At 38.6% G+C, this 22,814-nt stretch overlaps 1 protein-coding gene across 1 annotated transcript in view; it reads left to right on the forward strand.

The window, feature by feature from the left end:
* Positions 1 to 695: 695 nt before the first annotated feature.
* Positions 696 to 22,814, forward strand: part of ERCC6L2 (ERCC excision repair 6 like 2) — a 32,843-nt gene continuing 10,724 nt past the window's right edge. Inside the window, exons 1-9 of the mRNA XM_036402997.2 lie at positions 696 to 901; positions 3,332 to 3,756; positions 8,045 to 8,164; positions 9,459 to 9,652; positions 12,241 to 12,402; positions 13,583 to 13,790; positions 15,212 to 15,352; positions 16,864 to 16,977; positions 18,440 to 18,559. Of these exons, the coding sequence (XP_036258890.1) occupies positions 880 to 901; positions 3,332 to 3,756; positions 8,045 to 8,164; positions 9,459 to 9,652; positions 12,241 to 12,402; positions 13,583 to 13,790; positions 15,212 to 15,352; positions 16,864 to 16,977; positions 18,440 to 18,559 (1,506 nt within the window). The 5' untranslated portion in view covers positions 696 to 879. The remainder of the gene's footprint in view (positions 902 to 3,331; positions 3,757 to 8,044; positions 8,165 to 9,458; positions 9,653 to 12,240; positions 12,403 to 13,582; positions 13,791 to 15,211; positions 15,353 to 16,863; positions 16,978 to 18,439; positions 18,560 to 22,814) is intronic.

A 22,814-nucleotide genomic window follows, 5' to 3' on the forward strand; every position in this document is an offset into this window, starting at 1 on the left:
AACAGTTAAACTTAGATGGGACCACAGGGGATCATCTAGTATAACTTCCCTGTTCAAGCAGGGTTATCCTTGAGCATATTCCACAGGATTGCATCCAGTCAGTTCTTGAATATCTCCAGTGAAGGAGACCCCACAACTTCTCTGGACAACCTGTTCCAGTGCATGGTCACCTGTCCACAGTAAAGAACTTCTTCCTCATGTTAAGGTGGAACTTCTGTGCATCAGTTTGTGCCCATTGCCTCTTGTCCTATTGCTCGGTACCACTGAGAAGAGCCCGGTTCCACCCTCTGACACCTTCCCTTCAGGTATTTATACACATTGATATGGTCCGCTCAGTCATCTCTTCTCGACATTGAACAGGCCCAGCTCCCTCAGCCTGTACTCACAAAAGAAATGCTCGCAAGGCCCCTAATCAGCTACCTAGCCCTGTGCTAGACCCACTCCAAGCGCTCCAAACCTCTCCTCTCCTGAGGAGGAGAGAGCTGAACACAGCTTTATCGAGCAGCGCGAGGACAACCGCCGGAACATCTCGCGATATTTCCCGCGGGCGCCCCTGAGCACGGAGCACCATGGTAACGCACTTCTCGCGATACCCGCGCGGCACTACCGGCACCAAGCGGGGCGGGGCGCGGCGCGGCCGACGTGCGGCCCCGGCCGCGGGCTCGGCTCTCCGCGGCTGCGGCGCTCCGGGGCTGGCCGCGGTGCGGGCAGCGGGGACAGCCACGGCGCCTGAGGCGCCCCGGGCCCTCCCTCGGCGCCCGCACCGCCGTGACCCGCTCGGCGGAGGGGCGGAGGTGGGTCCCGAGCGCGCCGTTGCCCCTCCGCCCCCGGTGCCTCCGCCCGCGGCCCCCGTCGGGCTTTGCACCGCCAAAAGTTAAAATGTGTGGTGATGGTGTCCCAGGTAAGCGTCTTCCATGTGTCTTGCTCTACAATATCCTCGAATTCTGTTTTTACAGTCATTTATTAGAGTGTAAAAAGAAAAAAAAAATTAAACGAAACCTTGCATTTCAAATTAAATGGTCAACCCTCACAAGTTAGAAAGTATTCGACATAATTTCATGGAGGAGTAGTGGTTGAAAGGAACTAGTATGTGACAGGAGGCCTTTACCACCATTATTTAGTACATTTGAAGTTGACAGTGGTACATTTTTTCCACCTGTAGTAAAAGGCGTAAGTACATAAGTATCTTAAATACCAGCTTTCATCATTGGTGGCAAGTGTATTGTACCCATGCTAGGAAGCCATGTGAGATAATTGTCTTTATTTTTAAAAACGGAAATCCACATAAATTATGGTTCTAATTCAAAAGCCAAGAACTTGGTGAATCAGGCTAGTTTAACTAAGGAGTTCATGCTTTGGCTTTAACAGCATTATTTTCTGGCCTTTTGCAGCAATGGTGTTCTTAATACCATTTCATGTCTCAGCCTTTTTCTCATTCTGTTTCCTGCTTCTCACTAAGTTTGGAGTTTAGTAACACTAGTAGTATTGCCCAGTGTAATTTATTCCACTTTGCACCTGAACTGTAGTTGTGAGGACCCATATGCAACTCCTTAGCCTCAAGTAAAAGCTTTGACGTGTTGCATGTCCCTTCACTGCTGTAAAAAAAAAAGGAACTACAGAAGTGCTCTGTAGCACTTTGATTTGCATATATAACAGTGTGCTGAACATAGCTGGTTTCAGTTTTTCAGTTTTGGTTCCTGTTCTCATGAAATTGCAGAAAGAATTAGATGCTACTGGAAGACGTTAATGTACTCATATTTTTGCATTGAGATGAGAGATGTGTACAAATACCATTAACTTTAAGGATTAATTATGTATGGTTTGTTGAATATGCAGCCTGTACTTCACCCTTTGCCTCAGCAAGTTGCCTCGTTTGAGCTTCAAGTCTTTGAGAAGATCTGAGGGAATGGCTTAGGGTCTTAGGGCAGCTTATGTAGCAGGTCACAAGGTGTGGGGCTGAACTCCAAATAAGGATGATGGGGCCATTATTAAAGAGATCTGCAAAATAGTGAATTGAATGGAGAGGCTTTGGTTTATGATCTTGTTAGTGTAAGAACTGGTGGGCCATCAGTTTAGGTCTTTGGATTGAAGCTCATATCAGGCAAAAGTGTGACATGTATCCAGAGCAGACCCACAATATTTTTAATCAGAAGTCACCAAATTCTAGGAATCTGCATGTGTTGAAAGGGGAGTGGAGCTGCTTGAAAGAGAGAGTCTGCTGGTATTTACTAACCAGACAAACTACCTGTGGCCCATGAAATCTCGGTAACTTAAATAATATTTTAGAGGCCAAAGAATTTTTGAATAAGGGTGTTCTGTAGGCTTGTACTGTTTTTATTGTTACCTGCACGTCAGCTTAGGGCCAATGCTGGCTGCAGAATATTGGGCTTGGCTACATGGATGCTTTTGTTTTCTCTATATAATTAAATAAATTTAGTAAATGACTGATGGTTATCATTGATTTGACTAATACATTGTGGACATTATCCTGTAAGTGTATGCTTCTAGGTGCTCAGAATTTGGTGAGTCTTCTTACAGTTTTTACACAGAAACATTAAGATAGGCTAAGGTGCAGTTTCTTGCCTTCAGAACTTTTTTCCTTACCTGTGAAAAGTGTCTGGGTTGATGTGTCCAGGAATATACACCACCAGTGGTCACAGAATGATGAATACTTGCTCTGGTGGAAGATTCTCTCTGGCTCACTCCTTCCTATAAATAAGGTGCATCTCATGGTAATTGATAATTACTTTCTTGTAATTATCAAAACTTACTCCAGCAAATAGATAAGAAACAATAAAGGTTCTGAAATTAATCAAATCATCCCTTTGTTTTAGTATGACTGAGCAGGGGAAGATTAGAAATTGTTTCTGCAAACTCAGAAGAACACCCCTTTCTCTCTCAGTTGAGATTTGGAAAACTTTGTGTGGAGCCATTATTTGTGAGGTCTTTTTACTGTGAAGAGTGAAGATCTTGGGTTTTTTTAGTAGAGGTATCTTGTATTATTTTTCATTGCCAATGCAATGTGAGGTCTTTCCATTTTGTGTGTTTGCCTGTGTGAAGCCACTTAATGCATTGGAATCTGGATTTTGCTTTTTTTCCTATACACCTTCTGTTATTTCTAAAATAGTGGTGTTAGAGCAAACTGTAATTTTATGTCTAGCTGTAAACAGTAATTGCGATTTTGATTGTAGTGCTACCTTCAATAAAGTGTTTGTATGAAGTTGTATGAATTTTGTAAACTAAATTTATATCCATTGTTTTAATAGTGAAGAAATTAAATACTTTGTACATCAGGCCAGTTTATCACTATGTGTGTTTGGTTTTTTTATAGATCATTGGCGTATTGGGGAGAAATGCCTTGCCCCTTGTTTTGAAAATGGAAAACTTCATGAAGGAACAATAACTTCTCTTGAAAAGGACAAGAATGGAAAATCATTTGCCGTTGTATCATTCTTGGAGTCTGAAGAAAGAAAAATACTAATAACAAAACTTTGTAAAGTCAAAGACAGTAGAGGACCCTGGAAAAGCTTAATATTTGATGAAAGTGATCTGGAAAAGCCATATTTTCCTGACCAAAATCTTCCATCTCCTGGAGTTGCTTTTAAATTATCTGACAATGGCGATTTTATCCCGTATACAATTAACAGATACCTGCGTGATTATCAAAGGGAAGGAGCCCAGTTTCTCTATAGACACTATGCTAATAAAAGAGGGTGTATTCTTGGAGATGATATGGGCCTTGGAAAGACAATACAGGTATTCTTTTTGTTTGTTACAGAGGGAGAATGTAGTATTTTCTGGGATCTGTAAATATTTTTTAAAAAGCATTGTATTTATGAAATTCAACCCCCCCTCTGCTGTTGCAGAGATGGATGAGGCAGGACATGATGCCCAGGACAGTGCTCAGAGCCAGGAGTGCATTGCTGATTTAAGACTCACTCCTTACAGGCCATAAAACTGGGATGTGACTCCTTTTAGTATAAGCATGAGTAATTATGGTAGTTACAATGTTAGTGTGTTGAATTTACTTTGAGGATTGCTACCGGCCTAACATGAAAGCAATTTGCGCTGGAGTACACTAAAAGAACTTGAGACCCTTATGTGACTCTTGCTTTTAAAATACCTTTTTCCTTTTTTCCGGAAAACAAATAGTATCACTATTCTGGGAATGCAAAAGAACTGACACTTTCACTCCCATCTCTGGAAATAGTGCTTTGGTATTCCATGCTACTTCCATCACTCTTTTCAAAATGCAGCTTGATTGATGAGAGGATAAAGTGTAGCTGGATTTTTTTCATTATACTTTGAATCTGGAATTTGCATCCAACCTAAATTACTTATTTTTTACTTACTTGCTCTTTACTTGCTCTTTACTTGCTCTTTACTTGCTCTTTACTTGCTCTTTACTTGCTCTTTACTTGCTCTTTACTTGCTCTTTACTTGCTCTTTACTTGCTCTTTACTTGCTCTTTACTTGCTCTTACTTGCTTTGCTATAATTAGGGTGATTTTATGTGTAGAAATTCTCTACAGTCTGTCTGATTTAAAGTGAACGGTTTGAGTTCTGTTGGAGATAGTCTTTGTCCCACTCTCTTTTGTCCTGCTCCATGTGTCCAATGTGAGCTCATTTCTTCACTGACAGGTATTGACTGTGGTATCTATTGTGTTTCTATTTAGGAGAATGTTGATAGATGCCTTTCAGCACAACAAAAGTGTTGTCCTGTAGCAAACTTAACCAAGAGGAGTGGGTAAACTAAACTGCCAAAACTCTGCATAGAGCATTTAGAGGTGTATCATGGATTTGTATAAATAGCTGATGACGCTCTGTTAGCAGATGCTTCATTTTAAGAAGGGCCATGTTTCTAGTCCATGGTAGTTGAAGAGCTCGGTAGTTATGGAAGACTGTTTCTTCTCAGAGCTGCAAATAATCTGATTTCATATAGTAAGACATATCTATATATTTATCTGTCTGTCTGTCTATATATATATATGTTAAAGATAATAGTAAACTTGGGGTGCAAAACCTAAATTTAGTTGTTGTGATTGCATCTTGCATTTTTGAATCTCAGAGCTGATTCTCTAGGTACATTTATCACAATTCCACATAGGAACACAGTGACAGTGTGTTCCTATGTGGAATTCACATCCGATGGCTATTTCTTTTAATTTGTGTCAAGTTTTCAGAAGAAAGGTAGAGATTTCAAAGAATATCTTATGTGAAGTGTATCATATGTGAAGAATAACAAGAAAGGATTCTGTAGGTACAGAGGTCAGAAAAGAAAGGTTGAGGAGACTGATCTGAGGCAGTGGCAAACTCATGCCTGACCAGTCTGGTGACCTTACATGATGAAATTATGATAATGGTCAATGTGGGAAGATGGACAGATGTCTCTGCTTTTTGTAGGGCCTTTGATACAGTTGCACATGGCATCCTTAACTCCAAATTGAAGATGCCTGGATTTGATGGATGGACAGTTCAATGGATAAAGAGTTGGCTGGCTGGCTGGCTGTAGCCAGGGAGTTGTGGTCAGTGCCTCTGTGTTGAGGTGGAGGCTGGTGATGAGTGATGTCCTCAGGCTCTCTTTTGAGAACACTGCTCTGCAATGTTTTCCTCAATGACACAGACAGTGGGATCAAGTGCAATCTCAGCAAGTTTGCAAATGACACGAATCTGAGCAGTGCAGTTGACGCAACACAAGGGTGCGTCCAAAGGGACCTGGACAAGCTTGAGAGTTGGGCCCATGAGAACCTTATGAAGTTCAGTAAGTCCAACTGCAAGGTGCTTCACCTGGGCTAGGACACCCCCAGACATGAACACAAACTGGGAGAAGTTGTAGAGAGCAGTCCTGAGAAGGGAGACTGGGGGATTTTTGTGGGTGAAGAGCTGGATATGAGCCAGTCATGTGTGCTTGCAGCCTAGGGATGCATCTGAAGCAGCATGTCCACAAGGTCAAGGAAGGTGATTCTTCCCCTCTGCTCCACTCTTCTGAGACCCCACCCGGAACACTGCATCCAACTCTGGGGTCCCCAGCACAGGAGGGATATGGACCTGTTAGAGTAGGTCCAGAGGAAGCCACGAGGTGTCCCAAGGGATCGAGCACCTCTCCTATGAAGAGAGGTGGAGAGATTTGGGGCAGTTCTGCCTGGAGAAGAGAAGGCTCTTGGAGGACCTCATTGCGGCCTTCCAGTAACCTTTGTGTTCAGGTTGGATGGCGGCCTGAGCAATCTGGTCTAGTGAATGGCATCCTTACCCATGGCAGGATTGGAACTAAGTGATCTTTAAAGTTCCTGTCACCCCTTACCATTTTATGATTCTGTGATCTTGTGTATTTTTTATTAAACACAGTGTTTGTGTTCAATGTGTTCAAAGTTCAGCATGGGAAAGTCAGTTCAGTGGATATGAAGTAAAATGGTAGAATTCGCTTGTTTAGAAAAGGTTAGTACATATGAAAAAATAAATTTAAACTTCATTGAATAACTGATACAGTCTTAGAAAAATGTTGTCAGTTATGATTGTCAGTTGGCTGAAGCTTACTGTTTCTGAGTTATAGGATGGTTCATGAGATAAACTTTTCTAGAGATCCTTTGAATTTTTATGTTCTTTCTATTTCTGAACTGATTTTTGCTTTAAATGTCCTGGCTATATGGTTCATTCATATCAAGCTGAAGTTTAGGTGAAGGCAAATAGAATAATGTTGTTTCTTAGTGATTACAGTAAACTAGGCATTTAGGTTGCTTTTTCTAGAAGAGCCAAAGATTTTTGATAATGAGTTGCTGTTTCACTGCCTTTGCTACTCTTAGAAATATGTGGGGTAAATTTGACCGAGAATGGAGACTACAGAAAAGAGATGGAGATTTATTGTTCAGCTGAATTTGACTCTAATTCTCAAAGGATTTAAAAGTAAAACTCATCAGTTAAACAACATCTGCAAACTGGCTGTTCATTTCAACCTCAGTTTGTGAGATATTATGTATAAAAATATTTGGGTTACTTTTATTCTACATAGCTTTCTTTTACTCTGTGGCCATACCTAGGATGGATTTTTTTCTCTCTTCTGTCCATCCAACTACTCTTTTCAGGGTGGTGTTTTTTCTGCACTCTGCTCTCCTGACTAGCTCTTTCTCCCCATCATTAGAGGGACAAAGTTCTTTTTTTTGGACATCAACAGTTGGTAGCTTTACCTCTAGCCTGCTATGAGCAGCTGTGTAGCAGCTGCAAAAAGGAAGTGGCTGGAGCTGGCTGCTCTGAATAAAAGGGGCCTGTTGACATTTCAAAAGAAGGGCACCTCTCTGATGATGCACCTGGTCCTTGCTACTACTTAGTCCATGGATACCGTTTATCCCAAGTGAATTTTTAATTTGTATGTTCTGGCCAGATCTTCCTCTGCCTTCTTCCTGTTTTGGAACATGATAGGAGTAGTTTGGAATAGCCTGTGCTGGGATGTTTGTCCTTGCTGTGGTGTATTGTAATAAATGTGTTCTCATAATCACCTTAACTGGTTTGAAGCAGATGGGAGAATACAATACAAAAGGAGGAAAATGGTTTTGATGTCAACAACAGGAATTCGAAAGAATGGAACATACAGAAAAAGGTGTATTAGTAAAAAACAAACCAGTAGGATAAGCCTCTTGTTCCTTTTACAGAAATAAAGTTGAGAGGATAGTTAGAGGATATCTGTTCCTTCTGTTTTCTCATCTGAAATTCAAGTACCCTGAAAAGGAGGAGAGTTGCAAGACAAACCTCATCTCTATTTTTTCCTGGCTCATTCATACTCTGTCTCTTGTGTATTTTTGTGACATTTCAACTTAAATAATAAAAGAGTGAGATAGAGCAATTAATTGCTCTTACCATTAGTTCAAGGAGTTCTTGGGAATCCAGAGGAGGGAGGGGTCCCTGCTGCATCCCCCAGAAAAAATCTTCATCCCCACTAAACCAAACCACCTTCCAGAGTCCTGTCCAGGATTTTGTCCTAAATGTTTATTTTTTGTGGAATTCATTCAATTTCTTATTATAAATAGTTACTGAGAGTTGTTTTCTTTCTCAAGGTCATTTCATTTTTGGCTGCAGTATTGCACAAAAAGGGAACACGTGAGGATATTGAAAATAATATGCCGGAGTTTTTACTGCGGACAATGAAAAAGGGCTCAGATTGTAACCCCAAGAAGGTACAACTTTTAGAGATACTAGCTTAAGGATTTTGATAAAAGGCAATACTTGGATTTGTTTGGTTGGTTGTTTGTTTGTTTGGTTGTTTGTTTGTTCTAGGAGTTTATGTACATTAATTTTTAAAATTCAGCTGCTGAAGTAGGATTTCATGCCTGTCCTAGTAGTGTTTGAGAAGCCTTCAGTTTTCCAGACTGCCATAGTGCCTTCTCTCTCTAGTTGTTATTATCTAATCTATTACTACTGTTCACCTGCACGAATGGAAAACATTTGGAGGTGTCTGCGTTAGATTTGTGGCTAGAGTACATTGAAAAACCCGGTGAGTAGAAAATTAGTGTTTTGTGATGATATTTTTAAAGTAAAAAAAGCATGCGTGTCTAAATAACGAGGTATTTAATTAAGACAAATCCATATTTTTGGAAAGTGTATTGCTAATAGCATTGTGATGTCCTGTGTTTTCTTGATTGGCTGTCATAATGTTGGAAGTAAGTCTGGCCGATAATCTAGGTAGTGAAATAGAGTGACAGCAAATAAAAGATACATGTAAAAGTTCTATGTGAATAAGATACGTCTGAAGATCATTTTAATTTTACCCATTACTGAAACCATGTGATTTCTATTTTCCATTGTTATTTTTATTTTGCTGCAATAGTTAGAGAATTTGATTGGCATAATGGGTCATATGAATGTAGCTCTGTGAATAATGATACATGCTCCTCAGGAAATACAGGCTGAGAGGAAGGGGTAAAAGGATAGCACTTCATGTGCAAAGAAATAGGAATGATTCTGACTCTTGACTGTATGTGAGGAAAGAATGTCACTTTGAGGACATTTAATGTTGAAAGAGGTCACAGAGAGGTTGTAGACCCCATCCATCCTTATGGGGTTTTGAAGACCTCAGTTGGCTAAGCCTGGGTTTGAAGTCAGTGTTGCCAACTTCCACAGTGGAAGTTGCCCAAGGTCACTTCCTACCTCTTTGATTTTATTATCCTGTGATACTAAGTGAATTGTATGAGCTGTCCTGATTTTTTTAACTCTTTTCAGGACTATCTGTTAATTAATTTAATTTTAGGATGACGGTATTTTTATGATGTATTGTGTACTTACTCAGTATAAATGGATTACTTTTGAATTTATATTAACTTTAGATATTTTCCATACATCCTTTGAAATGGCAGAATTAAACAGTCAGACTGCTCAGAGCAGTAAAATAGTCAAGATCTTGACTTCTGTTGTTGAGAAATTGCTATGTTGTAGTTTTTCTAGTGACATACTGTAATATATATTTGTTTTCAGACTTTCCTCATAGTGGCCCCTCTTTCAGTGCTGTACAACTGGAAGGATGAGTTAGACACATGGGGATACTTTAAAGTCTCTGTCTTACATGGCAGTAAGAAAGATGATGACCTGAGTCGCATCAAGCAAGGGAAATTTGAAGTTGCTCTTACAACATATGAGATACTTCGCCTATATTTGGATGAATTTAACAGGTAATAGTTTTAATATGTTTTTGTACACACTGAATTTTAACCGTCTAATTGTGCATTGTTCTTTTCAAGGACTTTTTTCCGTACAATATATTTGCTGTTAAATCCATTGACTCACTGTGCGGTAGAGAAGAATCCCTGTACTACTGAATTTTTATCCTGTACTTCTGAATTTAACCTGTAGAGTTCTGGTGGGTTGACCTTGACTGGACACCAGGTGTTCACCAAGCCACTCTATCAGTCTCTTCCCAGCTGGACAGGGAAGAGAAATTAAGATAAAAACCAGCTCTTCAGTTGAGATAAGGCAGTTTACTGAAGCCAAAGTTTAGGCATGCACAAAGAAAGAGGGGGAAGAAAAGGTTTGTTTCTGTTTCCCATAAGCTAGCAGTGTTGAGCCACTTCCTGGGAAATGGTGCTTCTGCACACGTAGCAGTTGCTCTAAAAAGCAAACATCATAAATAACAAATGCCCCATTCCTCCTCCTTTCCTTAGCTTTTGTATCTGAGCTGATACCATATGGGATGAGTTATCCCTTTGGTCAGTTTGGGTCAGCTGGCCAAGTTTTGTCCCCTCACAGGGTCTTACCCATTCCCAGTCTGCTGATGTGGGGGGAATGTTGAGAGACAGTGCTGATGCTCTGCCAGCACTGCTCAGCAGTAGCCAAAGCACTGGTGTGTTAACAACACCTTTCCAGCTACCCACAGACCAGTGAGAGCTGCTGTGGGAAAATTAACTACATCTCAGACAGACTCAATACAACTGTCTTTGTAATAGGACACTTGGTAGCAGTAAGTGTTTGAATGGACCCAGTTTTTGCTGGTAACACAGTTACAGAATGTTCTCTGAAAGATGCAGGAATTGCCTGCCTGGAACCTGATGACTGCTAAAAGATACTTGGAAAGTATTTCTGTCTGTCAGTATAAGGAGAGCAATCACCTGGAATTTTTAGCAAATGCTCAAAAAGGTATTTTCCTTGTTATTTGCTCTTTTCACCAGCTTGATGAGATTATTGAACCCTAAAAGCTTTGAGATTTAAACCCACACATTTCTTATGCAATCCTAAAGGTCCTTTTCCCCTATGTCATCTTGAAAGTAGGGTACAAGTGGCTGGTGGTAGCAGCTTGCCCTCAGCAGCTGATATAAGTGGATCTGCAGGTCTTGGCATTTCAGGTGTTGGGAAAGGTCCAGGCCCCAGAGAGTACCTTAGTTGTCTGGAGATCCATCGTCAAAACAATCAGATCTTCATTTCTGTCCTCAGGTCTGAAGTACAGAGAATAGAGAAGTACATATAGAAGAATAAAGTAGTTTTGTTATCAACTATTTGTGTTCTTTCTGAAGCATGAAACTCTTCATGCTTGATCATGGAATAGACTGTGGTCAGGAAATAGGTGCATGTGTGGAGGAGATCTAATGTGTGACTGCCTGCAAATACATTTCTTCAACACGCAGATTATCAAACTGTTTCTGCACAGGATGTGACTGGATGGGCCTGTGATCTCGACACCAGGAGAAGCTTTGTGTCTTGCTTCAATACAGTGATGGATTGGCCTCAAAAGCTGCTCTTAAGTAATTAGCTGTCAGGAATAAGTATATATATGTTCAGTTATGCATGTAAATCAGTATGAGAGATTTAAGTGTAAGGAGCTAGGATGTGAACATCCGTTAGACTTTTCAGAAACTCCAATTTTTAGCATATTTTGGGAATGTAGGAACTTAAACATGAATTAATGTATTTAGTGATTAGGAAAAATGCCACAAGATCAGCCTTCATTGGGGAACTAAATGCAGCTTGCTCAGGAGATGTTTTCTACTAAACATCTCTAAACATGTCTGTTTCAACTTTTTGCAGCATATCAATCTGGATATGGTTGTGTTCTGAAATATTCATATATATAAATTTAATTCATAAAGTTAGTAAATCTCTTCCTAGGGACTTGAAGTCTTTCTTTATTATTATCTCAGTATACAGGTCATTCTACCCCTAAGTTTTATTCTTGAATTGGCTGCAAAATATCTTTTGGTCTTTTTATAGCTATGTTCATTGTCATCACAATCCCAAAATATTAAAATTCCTCTGCTATACTGGTATTGTATATTTTTTCTTGAGTGATACTTTACTGTAGGAAACCATGCAGATTGAAATGTTTTCAGTTCACTGGTATTTGCCTTGGATAATTTTTGTTGGTAAAATGAAGTATACCTATGTTAAGTATATTTCAGTAGTTTACCTCCACAGACTTATTTATTTTTTGTAAATCTTAATTATGAGTGGAGTTAATTTTAGTGAGATATGCTGGATTCATTGGTCCACAGATCGAAAGCTTCTTTGTTCACAGAAAGCATTTGATACAGGAAACAGGAGGTTATTTATTTGATGATGTAGTTTAGCCATTATGTTCAACTATGTTAATTGCATTTACTAAACAAACAATATAAGGAAATGGAGTGATATAATATAGCAAAACAGGGAAATCAAAAAGTAATCATGTGTTATAATCATAGCTGTTTGTGTGGCTGGCTTCACTTTTTGTATGTATGTGGGATGCTGGGACAAGTAGTGTCAATTAATGAAATCTTTTTTTGATCTGCAGTATAGACTGGTCTGCTGTGATAGTGGACGAAGCACATAGAATCAAGAATCCAAAGGCTCAAATAACTCAAACCATGAAGTCATTAAAATGCCGTGTTCGCATAGGTCTTACTGGAACCATTCTTCAAAACAATATGAAGGAACTTTGGTGTGTTATGGACTGGTAAATATTTTCTTTTATGTTTAAACATCTCTGTGTGTTGGCTGTGCAGAGGGGTTGGGGCAGGACTGGATGGTATGGACCCATCTGTGTTATAAAAGAACAACAAAACACAACCCTCAACTTCAAAACACCTGCTTTTTTTTGAGAATATAACTTACTGGGGAGGTAAGCTCCCGGTATTTTACAGTTGCTTAATACATTTGGAGTTCATCCCAGCTGGCTTCTTTGGAGAATTTGGGAAGTAGTTAGAATTATTCTTCCTCCACCTCCCATATTACCCTTTTTTATTTCTTCCTTTTTTTTTTTTTTCCCTAGGGACACTCTTTTTTTCTTCTGTCCTTCACCCAGTAGATAGGAAATCATTGCACAACCTTGACCACCATAGTACCTTTGCTCTGTCCAGTATGTGCAGGTCATTCTGACCTACTTGGAGGATGAAAATAATAATATTTTGCCTTTTTTTTTTTCAAAATGCACAAGTACACATATTTGAAAAGTAACAGTCTTGTCCAGAAAAACTTCTAATGGTCAAGGAGAGGTGCAACTCATGATAGATGCAAATTTAAATCTTCTGGGAATGCTTTGCAGAGGAAAAACAAAGCAAATATCCTTTAAATATAAGGATATACAGAACAGAAATAGCAGGAAGAATATTCTAAACTTAGTCTTGCATCTGGTTCATTAAAATTATGCTGATATTGTTAGTAAATTGTTCCAATGTGTAATGCTGCCAACAGTTACTGAATTCTTTCTACCATTGGGTTTCTCAAGATTTTATTTAGTTAATTATAATATCTGCATATTCTGATTTCATAAAACCAGCAAAAATTGAAAACATGACTGTTTAGCTTCCAGTTTAGGCTCCTCAACACTAGCAGCCTTGTAGTTTAGAGCTTCTATATAATTGTGATTTCTGTTGTTCTGTTAAACTTTTTCTTTTCTTGAGATTGGAACCCTCTTCCTGAGGGGTATGTCTTAGCATTTGAGAGTCAGAAAACAAAGGAAAAATGGTATGTCTTAAAATAGTATATGTTTCTATTTGTACTTTTTTAGTGTAATTTTTAGCGGTTTCTCTAGTGACTGCTACTTTAAGATAGCTTGCTGTTAGTCAGAAAAAAAAAGTTTATGGTATGCTTTAAATCAGTGAATCAATCCCCCATCCACTTTTGTTTTTTAATAGGGCTGTACCAGGACTTTTAGGTAGCAGAGTGCATTTCAAGAAGAAATTTTCTGATCCAGTGGAGCATGGCCAGAGGCACACTGCAACTAAAAGAGAGCTAGCAACAGGTCGTAAGGCCATGGTGAATCTAGCAAGAATAATGTCTGGCTGGTTTCTGAGACGTACCAAAGCGCTTATCAGTGATCAGTTGCCAAAAAAGGAAGACAGAGTAAGAGTGCCTTCACATTTCAAATACAATGCTAATGAATGTATCTCTTCTTTTTATGTTTTCTTGTTGTATTTTCTCTCTTGCCTCATGTCTGTAGTTTATGGTTCTCTCTTCATCTTTTTAACTTGAGAGGAATCCATAGCCTTGGAAAAAGTGCACTTGAAGTAGTGTGCTTTGTTCACATAATTACTATGATTGCACATTGAAATGGAATTAATCAAGCATGAAAATGCTCAGCCAATCTTCTGACTAGTGATTTACACATCTGTTTTATGTATGTTTTTGTCCTTATCTCTGCAAGCCCAAAGCGATGTTTGTAAATGTATGTCTTGAAATTCTATGCAGAACTTCTGAATTTGCATCTTGAAACTTTGTGTATGGAACAGTATGCTTTTAACTCCTTCATTTTCGATCCTGAAATAAAAGAAAAATCTCAGACAAAATGATTCTGTGATAGGCCTGTAATCCTGTTCATCTGATGCAGTTGTAAATATTACATGAAATTATAATACTTTATTGATATAGATAACAGTTCTGCTAAATATTTTCTGAGTTGACAAATATGTAAGTTTGCATCTGGTTTTATTTTCAAAATTTGGTGGTTTTTCTTCATCCTTAGTTTATAATAATGTCATCTAGGCAGTCTTCTGAAGGAAAGATTAACACAAACATCAGTCAGTCTCCTTTCTGAATCTAGCAGGTTTTATTCTTTTCATTATCTTGTTAATGTGAGTATATGTTCAAGTTACTGCTGTATTATTGTAGCTCAGCATGGTGCTGCTGCTATGTGGATAGCATAGGTTAAGGAATGATCTTGGGATTTCTGTCTCCTGCTGCTTAAGACTAAAGATGTCATGGAGATGCCACCCATGGTCTTTCAGAAGAGGGATCAGAGTTTTCACCATAGCACTTTGTAGATCCTTGCCTTCTCATTGTTTATTCTGTTTGTCCCGCTTGTGGCTTTAGGTAGTGCCCTAAAACAGCTAATGCCTAAAAAGGGGAAAGAGAGGGCAAATTAAACACCTTGCAAAACAGAGAGAAATCTGTAATTAACATTATGCATATACTTCTCTCACTTTTCCTTCCTCATCCTATTCCTTCACAAAAGCCATGTTTTAAGGTTTTGAGCAAAATAACAGCAGGTTCTTGTAGAATGGTATTGATATTCTTTGTAGAATTTTGGGGTGGAATAAAATAAGTATGCATACATTTTTGCTACAGTTTCATGCTATTTTGGGGTCAAGATCCACTTTTTTTTAATTTGGTGGTAGAATAATTTCCTGCGTAACTATTTGAGCAAGTGTAAAATTTTTTTCTACTTTATTTTCAGTGATCTGTGATTTGTTTTTTTGATGCATTGGTTTTTTGCCTTTCATTGTATGATGCATATGATAGTGTTTCTTGTGTTTTCTCTTTGGCAGATGGTGTTTTGTTCCCTCACTGAATTCCAGAGGGCTGTGTACCAGGCTGTGCTAGAGACAGATGATGTAACCTTGGTGTTAAGAGCAGGAGAGCCCTGTAGCTGCAACAGTGGCCGTAAGAGGAAGAACTGTTGTTACAAAGTAAGAACTTGGCACTGTTTGGATTGTAGCGCATAGTCTTCTGAATTTCTCAAGAGACTCTCTGCTGATGAAGAGCTGATTGAAATATTTGCCTAGTTGTAGCTATCTGTTTGGGACATCCCAGCTGGAAACATGGGGAGCTGCATCACCAGCATGATAGAGTTAAGCACTTTTGAGGTTACTGCAAAGCTGCTTTGCACGCCCTGAGCAGGTGATTGTTCCCTATGCAGTAAATTCTGGATCTTTTGTATTAATAGATGCACCTATGATTTAGTTGATACTGGCAAGGGCACTGCATTGAGATTTTCAGTATGTGTCAGGCATGCTGCTTCCAGGTGCTTCAGGCAGTTTGTGCAGGACCTGCGAATGGGAGGGCATGCTGAACTCAGTAGGCTGCCTGGGTAGTTCCTCATGTTCTAACTGCAGTCGTGCCTTTCTGTGCCATTAAACATTCACTTTCCCTTGCTTCATGAGGGGAGAACTGTAACAGCAGCCGCAGAGCACTAGTCAAACTTCGTCCATGAGTAACAGCTTTACAGATTTCTTTAATCTTCTCTGGACTTCTTTAAACCTTGATCAGTCTAGCTTTGTATTTGTTTTGCTTACCTTACTCAGTAGGCTCAGATTAAGCACATCTTTTAAACATTTAGAAGCATATGTCACATGCTTGTTTCTCCCTTTTATCTCTCTGGCCTGCTCTGATTCTTGTGTAGTGTTTTGAGTTTTTTCCAAATGATGTAGCTTCTTCAGTCTCCTACATCTTTATTTATAAGCAATCCCCTTATCAGTTTTGTTTAATATTCCATGGATACTAGCCCTCTTTGCAGGCTTTTGTTTCTAGTGATGTTTTGTAGAAAAAAAGACATGCTTGTGGACTTGATTCACAAAAAGGCAGTAGGCAGGCCTGCAGATAGTTAAGTGCTCTTATGGACTGTTTTATTCCAAAGTTAACAGTCAAATTGAGTAACTTGAGAAGGCAAAGGAAAACAAATATTGATCAAGCCAGCCAGCCATAACTAGGAAGATAGTGGATGCTGTTGCACAGTTGCTGTTGCACTGTAGAATGTCTGAAGCTTGAATTTTGCTATTTGAGATGCTTGTAAAGCTTTTGCTGGAGAGAAAAGTAAAGTTAGCAGTTGAAAGGTAAGAAGTCATTCAAACTGGTCTTGCTTGATTTAATTAGTTATGAAGTTACCATCTTCTTGTATACTGAAGAATTCTTGGTCATCTCCATGGGATGTCTGTAGAAGTTAATATCTGAAATGCTTGGCAAGCAATGAACGTAGCTGTAGGTTTTTTTTCTTATTGAGAAGATGTTTCTATTAATAGGGTGACAAAGCTGAAGAAAAAACAAAACTTGGTTCATTTTTATCAGAATACATCAGTATTCATCTCTTGGCGATCAGTTATAGTATTGTTAATGCATTAAACCTGGTAAGAATGGCATTTATTTGAGATTATTACTTATTTTCAGTAGTATTTGGTTGCATAAACTGTTTTTTTTTTTGTAGGTAAATGCACATGGTGAAACAATTAAGTCATTGCGCTTCAGTTACCTAATGATCCTACAGAAGGTTGCAAATCATGCTGCACTGCTGCAGACAGACAACACTAGCAAACTGCAGGTTAGTTTCAGAAGTATCTAAAAAATGGTCTTTTGGAAGATAAATGGGATGAAAACTCTTGAATGAAAATTGCTGCTGGCCTCCTTAACTAACTGCAATTAAGATATTTTGTAAGAGTCCTTTTCCATTCAGTCATACAGAATGCATACCTTATAAAGATGTTATACAAAACAGCATGTTCATTTAGTTGATTCATCTCTGAAAGTAAGGGTTATAAAACATTGAAGAAGTTAGGAGAGAGAGTAACTTTTCATGATTTCTAATAGGGCTTCATAAATGTAACAAAACCAAATTTTTGTTACATTTATGAAGAGTACCTATAAGAGGAATGTCTTTGTGCAAATAAACAAATAATAGATAATTAGAATGGGTTTCTTCTCTAGCATTTTATGTCAAGAGCTGAGTTTGTTTAAGTAATGAGAAACATGTTTTAGAAAAAATTGCTCAATGAAAGATCAGTATCAGCTTATCTTGTTACTATGGCAAGCAACCAGACCCACAAATGGCAGTTTCAGAAATGCTTGTTTGTGAGCCTTAAGATCTAGGAGTGAGGAGATGGATTTAGGGACATTACAACTTTTTCTTAGAATCTATCAAGGAAGAGATATCGGAATGTCCTAGTTAATTTTGCGAGTTTGTTCCATTAAAGCAGTTTTGCTTTTTTATAAATGTTACTTCTAGTGTCCAGCACACTACACACAGCATATAGCCAGATGTTTTTAGTAGGTTTTTTTGTGTATTGCATATGTAGTTTTTGTTGTAATAACATCTGGTATTTAAATAACCTCTGAAATAATGGAGTGCAGGTATTTTGTGACTTACAGTCTTCTGCATCATGCATATTTATTAATTTTACCGACATCTACTAAGAAACTAATACTTAGTAGTTTTTCTTACCTTGAGTATTGAAGGCCCTTATGTGTGTTATTCTTAGGTGAGAGATGTGATCTTTTCTTTCTTTCTGTAAAAGTGAACTTAAAGTTCACTTTTTTTTTTTTAAGTGTGAGATTGTGCTTAAGTTCAGTGCTAAATTTAGCAATGGAGCTTTACGTGGCTTTAGAACACCTTAAGTCCATTTCCTGTACAGTTTTTGTTGTGGAACAATATGTAATTCCCATACTGGCTTGCCTGAAAGAGTCAAGGGAAATGTTGGTGCAGAACCCTTAGGTACTGCAAATGTCAAGGCAAGAGGATTTTTTGAAACTGACAATTCTGGCCAGGAGAAGACATTCTGAATACAATCCATAATTTCAGATTAGGAATTTTTTTTTTTTTTTAATGAAACAATGCAAAACACACGGGATATGTTTCATCCAGCAGTTTTTTAGTGAACTAAATTAAAAACTACATCGCTCTGCTTGAGATACTTTGGCAGATCATGTTTCAACCTGTTTAACTCTTTGCATGTCTTAACAATGCTCTGATTTTTAACACCTGTTCAATCTTTCTGCTTTTCTTCCAGGAAGCGCATATCAAACGAGTTTGCAGCCAGGTATTTTCCAGTTTTCCAGATTTTGTGCAGTTAAGCAAAGATGCAGCCTTTGAAACTATTTCAGATCCAAAATATAGTGGAAAAATGAAGGTAACCCCCTTCTTTAGAAGAAAAATAAATTTTATTAATAGTAATAGATTTGGCCTGTATTATATGGATATAAGAAAATATACCCCTAAATAGTTTTGGGGGTTTATTGTTTATTGGGGGGTTTAATGTTTATTGTTCATCATACAACAGCAGGAATCTCCTGTCATGGATCAGTATTTATCTGGGCAAAGACTGGATACGAATAATCTGTGATGCTAAAATTTTCTAAAACTTTAGCTTCACATGTTTGATGGTGGGCATGGAAATGACCCTTGTAGTCAACAGAATTACTGTTGCATGAAACCATGGATTCTGGTGACAGTCAGAAATACTTGGCAAAGAAAAGGAAGCAAAACAAAATCATTATGGGCTTAATGATTTGTGCACAGCTTGAGTTTTGTGTGAAGTTCCAATCTCTCCTCTCAAAAAGCAGATGTTAGACTTTGAAAAGGTTCAGAGGACAGTTCAGAGAAGGGCCACAAGCGTGATTAGTAACTGTGTCAGAAGCAGCCAAGTAGGCTGGGACCCTCCAGACTATAAAGAATGTCTTAGGGTAAATGTGAGTGGGACCTACACAATCATGGAATAGCATGGAACTGGTGAAAATGTACCGAGTGCTTACTGATTTATTGAACCCTTTGGACATTAAATTAAAATATTAGTAGTTGTGCTGAAGATGACCAAAATAAATGTGTTTAGTATGAATCTGTGAAACCCCTCATGTCAGAAACTGTCTTTCTCTGGTTTCAGAAAGAAGCAAAAGATGACGTGATGACATATAGTGTAGATTATTATGATGTTGCTTAATGTAGATGAAAAAGATGTCTACTATAACTAATTAAAAATAAAACTATACTAGTTTTAGTAGTACTCTGGAGCTGAGAGTGACTGGGACGGTTAGAAGCTATGCAGAATTTTGGCTCTCTATAAACCTGGATATTAACATTTTCTTCTTGGGACTGGTGGCAGTGGGAAGATTATGTTGCTGTAGCAGGAATGGCTGTTATCACTTCACTGATTTGTTACTGTGTAAGCAGCATCTTTCTTTATTGTTAATAATACATATGTATGAAATGCCTGCATATTAACTTTGTTGTATACACTTGATTATTTTGAGAAAGTGAATTTAGCTGTTAAATTAATACATAGCTTTAAAAACCAAATCCGTCATCTTCAGGAGTTGAAGAATTGCTTATGAAGCAGTTCTGTTACTGATTATTTTACCATGACATTATTCACATTCCTATTTTACATTTTTGTTATTATTTTATTATATTCAATTTTTTTTCCATTGCATTCTCCTGGAAAAGCTGGCAGCCATGGCTTCCCTTTGCCAGATTAAAAACTGGCTGGGTAGTGAACCAAGAGAGTGGTGATGGGTGGTGCCACATCCAGTTGGCATCCAGTCATCAGTGGTGTCTCCCAGGGTTCAGTTTTGAGGCCAGTCCTGTTCAACATCTTTACTGATGATCTGGATGAGGGGATCAAGTGCATTCTCAGTAGGTTTGTAAACTTAAGATGGGTGGGATTGTTGGTCTGCTGGAGGTTAAGAAGGCCCTGCAGAGGGATCAGTGGGCTGAGACCATGGTATGAGGTTCAGCAAGACCCAGTGCCAGGTCCTGCATTTGGCCACAACAACACCCTGCAGTACTACAGGCTGGGGCAGAGTGGCTGGAAATCTGCCAGGTGAGAAAGGACATGGAGGTGCTGGTCAGCAGTGGCTGGACATGAGACAGCAGTTTGCCCAGACAGCCAGGAAGACCAGTGGCATCTTCGCTTGTATCAAATTTCGTGTCCAGCAGGATCAGGGAAGTGATTCTTCCCCTGTGCTTGGCATTAGTGAGGCCACACCTTGAGTGCTGTATCCAGTTCTGGGCCCCTCTGGCAAGAAGGACACTGAAATGCTGCTGGAGCATGTTCAGAGAAGGGTGAAGGATCTGGTGAAGGGTTTGGAGTGTCAGGCTTATGACAAGCAGCTGAGAGAGCTGGGATTTGTTTTAGCCTGCAAGAAGGGTCTCCCCTGAGCCTCCTCATTACCCTGTACAACTACCTGAAATGATGTTTTGGTAAGATGCGGTCCTGATTTTGTCCAGAGTTAATTTTGTCCAATTTTGCCTGAAGTGGTGCAGGTGTGGCCAAGGGATTATTCTGTATAGCCCAGAAAGCCAAAGGTGTCCTGGAATGCATCAAAGGAGGTGTGGCCAGCTGGGCAAGGGAGGTGATTTTCCTCTTCTCCACTCATGCAGTGTACTGTATCCAGCTTTCTCAGCACAAAAATATATTTCGGAACAAGTCCAGAGGGGCCATGAAGATTATTACATGGGTGGAACACTTCTTCTCTGAGGAAGGGCTGAGGGAATTGAGGTTGCTGAATCTGGAGAAGGCTCTTGAGGAATCTTATTGCTGCCTTTCACTGATGAAGGAAATCTAAAGAAATCTGGAGTGGGACTTTTTACAGTGATAGGAAAAGGGATAATGGCTTCAAAATGAAAGAGAGTAAGTTTAGATTGGATAATAGGATGAAAGTCTTCACTGTGAGAGTAGTGAGGCACTGGAGCAGGTTGCCTGTAGAAGCTGTGTATGCCCTGTCCCTGGAAGTGTTCAAGGCCAGTTAGGATGGAACTTTGAATCTAGTAGATGGCATCCCTACCCATGGTGGCATGGTTTGAAACAAAATGATCTTTAACCCAAACTGTCGTATGATTTGATAATCTTAGTGCCTGGAAAGAAGATAATGGGTTATATAGCTATTATTGAAAATAAGCTGGCTTTTGGGTCCATTAATTTTAACTTCATGGTGCCAAAAACTGATTCATGCCTTTTTGGTGTGGTGACTTTTTTTTTTTTTCCTAAATTATAGAATGGAAGCTATTTGTGATGACTTTGCATTTTATACTATGAAAGCAAAATCATTCAGGAAGTATGTAATTTAGAAAGTTGTTGTAACATAAGAAAATAATCACAGAGGAGTCAACTAGTATTAAAGCTTGGAAATGGCTTTATAAATTTTTAACGTGTTTATTTGGATAAACACGTTAAAAATAACTGAGACAAATAAATAACTGAGACAAATGATAGTAAAATGTTTTTAGTAACCTTGTTGCACTGTAGTAGTTTGCACTTCCTAAATAAATAAATTCATAATTTGTTTAATAAATAAATTCTAGAAACTAAGTGACATTCTTTTGTAACTTTCATCTGGTAGTTTAGACTGAATAAGCATTACTTTATCTTTTAACTTAAAATTCACTACAGACTACACAGAAGTTTTGGTACAGGTGATTATTCTTTTGTAGATAAGCGTAGTTGCAAAGGATTTGTTTGTGGCATTTTTAAAAAATTTATTCAGGGAAGGGGGAAAGGCTGTAATTTTTTTTTTTTAAGGAAGTTTAATAGCTAAGCAGCTGTAACTGTTTTGCAGAGTTGAAAAGGTTCCATTACTCAGCCTATTTGTTCTCCAGCCAAACAGAGATAAAACACATAGGGAAACATTCTGTTATGGGATATGAATTACTTCCACCAGTAAAACTAGATCTGCTTGTATGCAATGGGTAAAGAGTGGCCTGTATGTAGTGTTTGTGTCCTACCTGTTGTTGTGAGTCATCTCTCTGTGTTTTGCAAACTGTAACATTAACATACCACCCCAGGTTTTCTGTTCTGAATTTTGAATAACAACAAGAGCCTGAAAAAAACAATTCCTACAGTCCAAATGTACAACATGTATAATCATTGATGGTGTACCTAATCCAGTATAACAAGGACACTAATATATCTGTGTTACAGTGGGAGGTGGGTAATATGCAGTGATTAAAAGCTTCAGCTTTTTTTTGTGAAATTATCCCCTCCTTTTCACTTGTACTGCAGATTGTACAGTTTGCAAGCTTTGCTGACGTGTTTTATTACATGGTAAATGTCATGCTTAGATTTTTAAATAGAAGTAGTTGAGTATATGAGAACTGAGTGAAAGGAGTGTTCTGCTTTGTTTGGAAACCACTCTTTTTCTATCATGATGTTGTAAAATAGTGGGGACCTGCAAAGTTTAAGGACAGTTGGTTCATTGCTTTTGAAATGCAATGATTTCAGATTGTCCACACGGAAGTATTGGGGACTGGTTGGAAGAAGATGAGTGAGGATAGATTTACAATCCTGCAGTAATTCTCATTCAGACTACCTTGTCTGATTATTTCTACAGTTTTGTTAAAATTGTGTCAGAGAGACACTATGAGCTTTCTAGGTGTAAAGGGTTATTAAATGT

This window comes from Molothrus ater, chromosome Z (assembly GCF_012460135.2).
Source record: "Molothrus ater isolate BHLD 08-10-18 breed brown headed cowbird chromosome Z, BPBGC_Mater_1.1, whole genome shotgun sequence".
NCBI classification, from domain to species: Eukaryota; Metazoa; Chordata; class Aves; order Passeriformes; family Icteridae; genus Molothrus; species Molothrus ater.